The 9,178-nt window shown below is 32.3% G+C and overlaps 2 protein-coding genes across 2 annotated transcripts; both read right to left on the bottom strand.

Annotated features, from left to right (window-relative positions):
- Positions 1-1,827: 1,827 nt before the first annotated feature.
- On the bottom strand, positions 1,828-2,792 carry LOC110814244 (transmembrane protein (DUF962)). Its single transcript, XM_088209931.1, has one exon. The coding sequence runs from the start codon at positions 2,331-2,333 to the stop codon at positions 1,995-1,997; it is 339 nt and encodes a 112-aa protein (XP_088066057.1). The 5' UTR covers positions 2,334-2,792; the 3' UTR covers positions 1,828-1,994.
- An 802-nt stretch (positions 2,793-3,594) lies between these two features.
- On the bottom strand, positions 3,595-7,038 carry PHT4;2 (phosphate transporter 4;2). Its single transcript, XM_022041688.2, has 8 exons — positions 6,281-7,038; positions 5,366-5,592; positions 4,785-5,136; positions 4,643-4,687; positions 4,400-4,546; positions 4,178-4,315; positions 4,034-4,067; positions 3,595-3,927 (listed from the first exon to the last, which is right to left on the bottom strand). Exons 1-8 carry the CDS (start codon positions 6,698-6,700, stop codon positions 3,758-3,760), a joined length of 1,533 nt encoding a protein of 510 aa, XP_021897380.1. The 5' UTR covers positions 6,701-7,038; the 3' UTR covers positions 3,595-3,757.
- Positions 7,039-9,178: the final 2,140 nt, after the last annotated feature.

Below are 9,178 nucleotides of genomic sequence, written 5' to 3'. Positions count from 1 at the left end.
TTAAGAAGAAATACTCTTTATACATTATGCACAAACTTCCAAATCAGATCAACCGAGGGTCAAACCGTTATTGAATTGTTTATGAATATTAAAGTTAATACTGTGTACAAATTGTTTAAAATTAAATGTCTTTTACTTTAAATTTATGTATTATATAGACTTTAAATCTATATTCTTCCACATAGACCCCATGCCTCCTCTTCCTTCAAGGTCATTTAATGATGGATGTAACATTTTTAGATTTTTTTTTAGGAAAAAAAGAATATCTTTCCACCCGCTCGCACCCAAAGAAGTACAAAAGATATATTTTAAGTTGGTTCGAAGTAAATAATTTTGAAATTTAACTGAAATTGAAATTTGTGAGATTTTTGCACACGCCTCCAGGACCAGTGCAAACCAGCAAGCCAAACCCTTGAGTTTCCAGAGTTTAGCAGCTCAACATGATGGATGCTATGAATTACAGAGTTTTCATGCTTCTTTACAGCTCTAAATATAATTCACTTACCTGTTTCTAACAATACTAAAGATACATTTTGCAAAAATATCATCAAGAAATGCAACAAACAGGAAAAACCGTACTCTCATTTCAATCAAAGCTGAGTAACTGAGTAATGCAGCAGCAACTATCAAATAGGCAAAGATCAAACTCTACTACAAGGAAAGGTACCTTGTATTTGGTGCTGTTTATCTCACACCAAGCTGATCTGTATGCTCTTACCTCTACCAATGACAGAGTCACAATATACCTTACAATCTATGTCTTCTTAATTAGTTATTACATATTTTGGATTGAATGTTTCCCCAGCCGCCTTGAGTTCTGTAAAAAGTGGATTGCTTGATAGTAGCAAACAAAAGCCTCATCATCTACATGATACAACAGAAGTTATTGTCGCCTTAAGTTATTACATATTTGGTGCTGTTTAGCTACAGTACGTCTTTAGCTGCTTGAAACTTGAAATACCCTTCTTAACAGTAGAATGGCAAGGAAAATTTCTGTTGACAACACAATAGCCTAGAATCCCATAGTTGAATCATAGTGGGCGTGTATTCATCTGCTCCGCTAAGGTAGGCACACTTCTTTAAATACATTCATTGTTGAGGAATGAAGTTATGAGAGGGGAGTTGGTTCATTTATTCACTAAATATATAAAGTACGTCCATAATCTATACATTGAATAATTGAAAACTAGGAACTGAAGAGGAACCCAATATATTTGGATAAGTCGTATTATTGGCATCTTTTTCCTGGACACTTTGACAGTACTACTAGACGGACTTCACACTAATTATCGCTAAGCTACGTTTGGCTCAAAAGTACGAATTTCATGTAATAGAAATAACCAATATAGAAATGGGATAAGGCTGAAAGGAAAAAGATATCTTAATATCCAAATAGATATCTGATTTCTACACCTAAGTAGAATTTAAGAGCGTATTTCTTCAATTTTGAACAAAAGTATGATTGAACATGAATTGACAATTATTAAACCAAATATGGTCTAAATCAGATGTAAATTTTATCCTCGAAAGCAAACAAAGGATTGACGCAAAGCACTAAGAAACCAAAATTGCAATAACTTTTAAGTTCAGTCAGTTATTTCCATTGATTACTCTTGAAGTTTCACAAGTGGTCTTACCAAAGCTTATATTTCTAGAGCAAACCAAACCCTGGGTAAAAATCAAGTTAATACATCCATAATCAACCAATATTACCCAAGGATTGAATAAACTGAAATAAGGAACAAATTAAGAAAATTTACCAGGAAAGACAAACAATTACAGTATTGAAACAGCAGAAGAGCTGAAAACAGTCAATCAAGATAACTATAACAGTAGAAATATCTCCTTAATTTATTCCACTCAAGAATTCATATGCAAGTTTAATAAACAGGTATCGACACATGTACCAAAATAACATACATAAAGGTAAGACACCAAAAAGCATCCTATAATATGAAAAAAGAAAAAAAAAGCCAGAAAAACTTATATTGAGATTAAAGGACCTGCAACACGGGCCTCTTTCCCAATCTCTTGATCTCCCTATCCATGTTTCCAGTAAGCATCAATCCAAACATCTTATAATCACAACAAAGAGACCAAAAAGGATGACCAAAAGTCGCAGGGACATTCCCTTCAACAAAAAAATGGCTGTACCAAGCACATCCATACCCAAATAATGGCACCAAGAATAGAAACCACCAACTGAAGAAAAGTGAGCATAGCAAAAAGACCATACTTGTTAGTGTTCCCACAAAGTGCCAACGTCTTGTTGAAGGCTTAGAGTGCTGACTTACATAGAAGGGCCAAAACTCCTCCAAGCTCCTGAAATTCATATCTAAGAATGAGGAACAAGGAAACCTGATTCAGATTCAAGCTTTCTTAATTGGGCTCCTTCAGAAATCCCTTAATCAGAGCCAGTATATTCCCAAAACTGCAACTGGATTTGGTTGGAATTGCAAGGAAGACAGAATTGCAAGGCTAATCAGTAATCAGATGGTGGGTATGGTTCATACCATAAAGAAAAAACTTTTGTTCCTAGGTTTGACTGAAATTTCCAATTCTGAAGATGGGATTCTCCAGATAGTAAGCGGAGGTTGATGGGGTGATGTGAATTTGGGATCTAACAAATTAGAATGATAACATGAGGTGAAGGGTAGTGAGTTAAAAGGGTAAATAGTAGCTATCCGAGTGTGTGGAGAAATCGAAGAAGTAGACTTTGGTTGTTTCGGGTTCTTTCAATCGGAGATTTGTGACGGAGAGGATATACATATGTATATATATACAGACACACACGTAGAAATATAAATGTATATATATTTAGTTCCTTCTCGGCCTTCAGGTGGCAATAATAATATCTTTTAACATTTATCTTCTCAACAAAAATTTAATATTTAATCTGAATGAAATTTTAGATGAGGAAAAAAAATATCATTTGAACAATTAATTTTTATTTAAATTAATTATTATCTCATTATATTTTTAAATATTTTTTAATTTAATTTTATAATGTTTTATTAATAATATTAAAACTGGTGTATTAATCCAATAATGAATTTATGATTTACGTATATGCTGCAAATGAGCATAAAAAACGTGACAATTGTCGCATAGCAAGTTCAGCCTCATTGTTTTACTCATCTGCGGTTGTCAGTTTGTTAATTTGGTTACTCATCCAATCACAATCTGCCACGTCATTGCTCACGGACTGCACGTATTTTATAATTCAAAAAAATAATAACAGTAGAAATTAAACATTGCAAGGCACCTGATTTATTTTTTAAGATGTAAACAATAAAATATATATTAATATTTTATAGTCATTTAATAATAAAATTATTACATAATATTATGTTTTTTTTTTCTTGTAAAAAAATTATATAAAATTATGTGAAGATATATAATTTTTTTTTTTTTTTTTTTTTGGGTTTGTAATGCATATTAGTTTTGAGTCATATTTGAAGTATGTTTTAAAATATAAACCTTCAATTATTATATATACCAAAAACTGGTTGTAGATTTAATTTATAATTTAAATAATAATTAAATACATACAAGTCTCAATTCTTTGACTTTAATGAATGAACAAAAACAAAATTAAGGAGAAAAAAAATATACAATGAGACATGAGAATTTCTGCCTGGTTCATAATAAATCAATCTTTCTCGTCTTTTTAGTTGATTATCTTTGCGTATTTACTTCCTCTTGTACACCCTACATATACTACTTAAGCTACCAGTTGATTATATGAAATTTTAATCTAGAAAACTCGCTCTCCCGTCGCGTACAAGTTCCAGAAGATTGCTGCAGCAAAATACAGTGCAGCTGTGAGATTGAGGAATGCTTGAAATGATCCTAGCCATTGAACAAAATAACCTGCTCCAGTTGTACTTATTATTGCAGCTAAAGTCCCCGCCGAATTCGAAATGCCTGAGAAAAAAAAAAAAAAAAAAAAGAAAGAACCAATAATTAAGATTCTGAATTCATATATAAAGAAAGAAATCAATTCAGGCTTAGCAGACACAAGGAAACTAACCATGGAGAAATCCTGCATACTGAGGAGCTATTTCCTGGTCAACCAAACAAGTTACATTAAAAAAATGGGTTTAAAAATGAAGCATCAATAGTTGGAGGAACTTTAAACTGGTTTTGGTTTTGATTATGGCTGAAATCTACTCACTTGCATATTAAGAAGGAAGCCAGCTTGACTGAAAGAACTTAAGCTCAGGGCTATTGTGATAAATACTGCAGCCATAGCCGGTGAATTCGCGTAGTTTAACCAAAGTAACGAGACCCCAGGTCCAATGAATCCAATTGACTGTCATGCATACCAATTGATCATTATCAACCATGCTGCATTTCCATTGGGAATTTTCAAAATACAGTCTGTGTAGGAAATTACCTGCATGATCTTTCGTACCAGGGTCAACGAATAGCCTGTTTGGATTAAGGAATCGGATGCTGCACCTGCAATGTAACCAGAAACTGCCATTGTCGCCCATGGAAGAGCACTAAACCAAGCTGCTTGCTTCAAGTTCACATTAAACACCTATACTCAAGTAAATTTTTTAAAATGTATGGTTAATATAATACTTTGAAAGTGAATTTAATTAAATATGATAAGGGAATTGAAATAGCAACTTACTGTCTTGAAATAAACAGGCATCCAGGAGAGAAGAACAAAGTAACCCTGTGATTAAAAGCATGTTTTAAGAACGTTATAATCAATATAAACTAAAAAAAGAAGAGAAAAGTAAAGTAAAGTGATGATGATAAGAAGAAATTACCCAATTATTGGTTATGTTAGCGAAAATAATAGCCCAAGATGGCATTTTGGACAAGAGCAGACGTAGAGGTGGCGTGTCAGTATTGTTGGGATTAGGAGAGTTAAGTTTGCCGGATTGGATATATAGCAGTTCTGATTTAGAGATATATGGGTTACGTCGTGGGTCATTTGTGACCCCAGACACCCACGTTGAGAGCCATAATAAACCTAGAGAGGAGAAGAGAATGAAAGGACCAGAAATTCCAAGTGATGATAGCATAAGAGGTGTTAAAACTAAGCCCATCACGTTCCCAATATGAAATCCAGCCATGGAAATACCAACTGCAGTTGCACGTTCATGACTTGGGAACCACCTAACATTAGAAAAAAAAAAAAAAAAAAAGCTTTAGTACATTCGTAGTGAATTTCTTATAGAATAATTTGAGCAATTCATAAATTCTAAAAAATCATTTAGGGTATCTTTATTTTAGTTTAAATTAAAAAAACAGATCAACAATAACTTTTTAATTTCAATTCACTTTACGAATAATAAAACTGAAATATTTAATATTCTTAAAAATAATATAATATTATTTTTAATACCTGAAAAGGAACGTGGTCATGGAAGGTAAAGCTACGCCTTGGGCAAGTCCAAAGATGGCTCGAATTGTGAAGAGTGTAGTTGTGGAGTGGTTGGCAGCCCAAGGAGTAAGAAGTGTAGCCAAAGACCATATTCCTACGCCCCATGCCAAAACCTTTTTTCCTCCATATTTGTCCACCAACCTTCCTCCTATTACTGACGAGAATATGTATCCCCAAAGAAATGATGACTTCGATACATACGTTATTTAAAATTTTATTAGTATGGATGTTAAATCACAATACGAAATAGACAGTTACACATTTACTTGTAAAATTAACGATAAGACTTATTAAAAAATATATATATATATACACTGTTACCAAAGACATTAAATTAAAGTGTTGAAAACTTGAAGTTGTATTATGTGTTGGCACTTGGTTTTTTGACCGGATCAACAAATGGCTCTCTCGACAACCACACCTGATCTCTTTAATCCTTATATATATAAATGTACAATCTTTTTTAAGAAATTATAATAAGTTAATAACATAAAAAGAAAAAAACGTAACATAATTAAAACTAGTAAATTTGGGTGACGGTTCTGAATTTATTTTTATGTTATATTGTACATAATAAAATAACTAAAATACATTAAACTTGACAATCTGCATTTAACTTTTTTTTTTTTTTTTTTTCCCTTCTAATTTCGTAATTTTTAGATAAGAAATTTAAAACTAATATTTCGTACAGCCACAAACAAAAATTGTAGTTATGCCGTACCATTAATAAACAATACTTTTGATTGAATTATTTATTTTATTTTTTTTAATTTTTGACCTTTTCTTTTTGGGGAACACGAAAACGACGAGTTTGCAAAAATGAAAAAAAAAAAAAAACAAAAAACAAAAGGGCAAAGAGAAAGATGTGAAGGGTACCTGAACGATGCCAAGGAAAGAATTTGACCAACCAAGTTTTGCAGCGAGAGGAACAACAGCAACGGACATGACAACTCGATCGGCATTACAGAGACACATGACGCACGCCATTAATGCCACCACCTTCAACCTCTCCGGAATTCTCACTTCTACCTTATCATCTCCTTTTTCTCCCACTATGATTCCTCTCTCTATCCCCTCTGCCGCGCACCTCACCGCTTGTCCCTTCAACTCCTCTGTTTTCCCTCCTGCTCTGTTTCTCATAAACCCCACCGACGACACGCCCAAACCCTCCCATTTGATCGGATTTCTCACGATCCCACATTCGAATCCCAGATGGTTTTGACTCGATCCTAATAGCTTTGATCGGGAGGTTGAGAAACGAGACGGATATTGGAGTTGCAGAGTTTTAGCCGCCATGTGAGAAACAGAGTGAGGTATGATGTATACATATATATATATATATACAGAGAGAGAGAGAGAGAGAGAGAGAGAGGATCAAACGGGCATTGATGGGGATGGCTTAAAGTAGAAGATAGTGGGAGGGTTTTGTCTTTGCTGATTTTCAGGTGAGGAAGATTGGAGGCTTAGCACCAACCATTGAAGAAGAAGTTTATTGTAAGGGGAGGTTGGTGAGAGATGATCGGTCTCGAGGGCATTTTAGTCAATGTACTTTCTTTACTTCATGAGCTGCGTCTCCATTCAAAGATATCCTACGTGGCAACACGTGTTATTTACTCCGCCGGGTATACGTAGAGATGTAATTAACATTCTTTACTCTAACGGGGGCTACGGGCGACCGGCTCTGCCAGTCAGTTGCAGCTCAGTAAATCTAATATCTGACTCGATTTGAAATTGTGAAAATGGAAATAGCATGATAGTAGAGGATTATACGGAGTTACCGAACTAATCCAAATAACGGGGCGATATATATGCTTCTGGTAATTCACGGAGTATATCCATGGAAGATTTTCCTTTTAAGGGGCTTATCATCATAGAGGATAATCATGGCCATGGATGCATCCATACATTGCAGAAAGTAAAAACTTCAAATAACGAAGTTTAGATATTATGAAATCGTTTAATATGATTATTGGCATTCGCGTTATGGGATGTCACATCATCACAATGCTCTTGCACGTGCACGATATAAATTGAACCTCTTTGTTGGCGGAGGTTTTATGGAAATTAAAACATGGCTATTATCTCAGACTACTTTTACTTCCGAGTTAGGTTTGCTGAATTCGTTGTCTCCGCATTAAAATTAGAGTAACTTAAAATAGTGCAAGTCCTGTATTTTTATTTAAAGATTAAGATGTTTTTGCTTAAAATAACATAATATTGATTTATAATATCTGATTTAATATAATCAAGAATTTATTTCACTAATTTATTAATAAAATTATAATGATTAAATTTAATTAAATTTTAATGACTTTATTGTGTTTATGAGAGGAAAAAAAAAAAACATTCCTTACTAACTAAATTCCTTAATTGATATAGTTACAATAAGTTAAAACTTGACCTAACCTCATTTTTCATTCAAAAAAATATGTTAGTTGATTAGCTTTAGAGTTTTCATACATGATGATATAATTACACATCGAAAATTAAAAATTTCTTCACTTATTAAAATTATTTAATTGGGTCATAAGTTTTCAAATTTAATTTATTTTACATTTTTTGTTAAAATATAATTGAACATTTTATTTATACTAAAATAATAATTTAGTTGAGATAAATACAACATGTTAAAAACTCTATCTAACATTTTTTATTCAGATAAAAAAAATATAATAACTACAATACAGACCAATTCATTGAAAAAAATGATATTGTTTTATAAACTATGTGGACTATACCTCGTACTGATTTTGTCACGTATTTTAAACCTTTCATTTCTATTGTGTACCATCATTTTCTCTCATCGAACTTATTTTACTTAGTTTTTTCTCGTGAATGTTGATTAGTAAGTTTGCTTTACTCTATCAAAATCAAACCAACACTTTATTCATGTAACTAATATTTCATGTACATTATTATTTTTTAAATATTTACATGTATTAAGACATAAAAGTAACATCTATAACTTTTAATTAAACTTTTGTTAAGAAATGTTATATTATAGTATAATGTGTTTCATCATTATAGACACATGGGAATTCCTTGTACTCATGATACTAAACCCAATGCAATTACAAAGGACCTGATGTCCATTGCTATTATCGCCTTGAAGCCTTAATGTCCTTTGGTGTTTTATTAATTACATGCGAATGAGAATAAGCTTTGAAGTTAAATGGTGGAAGTGGATCAACACTTGTATTACTATAACTTCCTTCTCAATTTTAGTGAATGATGGCCCATAATAATTTTTAAAGCATCTAATAAAGGGTATTAGTAAGGGGGATCCATTATTTTTCAAATTATTTAAAGTAGCAATTGAAGTATTTAATAAGTTATTAGTGAAAGCTAAAGAGTTGGGTTTGTTTAAAGGACTCAAGGTGGGTAAATGAGAGATATATGAAAGTACCACATTTATTTTTTATTGATGATATACTGATATTTTGTCAACTAGAAGAGAGATCATTATAAGATTTTAGATGCGTTCTATATTATTTTTAAGTTGCTTTTTTTTTTATCTCAATATAAATTTTACAAAATTTGAGAATAAGATTGAGAAATGAGAGTAATATGAGTAGTTTAGCAAAAATTTTAGGATGTAAAATAACGGACCTATCAATTAAATATTTGGGCATGCATTTGAGTACTAATTACAAAGATGTGAGAACATGAGACTTTATTATTGGTTCAGTCGTTCAATAGCCCTTTGGTAGCTTCAGAAGCTTGATTTATCTTCACCCTTTTAAACATGGTAACAACGAGAAAGGCATTGCTCTA

This window comes from Carica papaya, chromosome 8 (genome assembly GCF_054855325.1).
Source record: "Carica papaya isolate Zhongbai chromosome 8, ASM5485532v1, whole genome shotgun sequence".
In the NCBI taxonomy this organism is placed as follows: Eukaryota; Viridiplantae; Streptophyta; class Magnoliopsida; order Brassicales; family Caricaceae; genus Carica; species Carica papaya.
The sequence above is the reverse complement of the archived record's forward strand: the minus strand, read 5'-3'. Positions and strand labels throughout refer to the sequence as shown.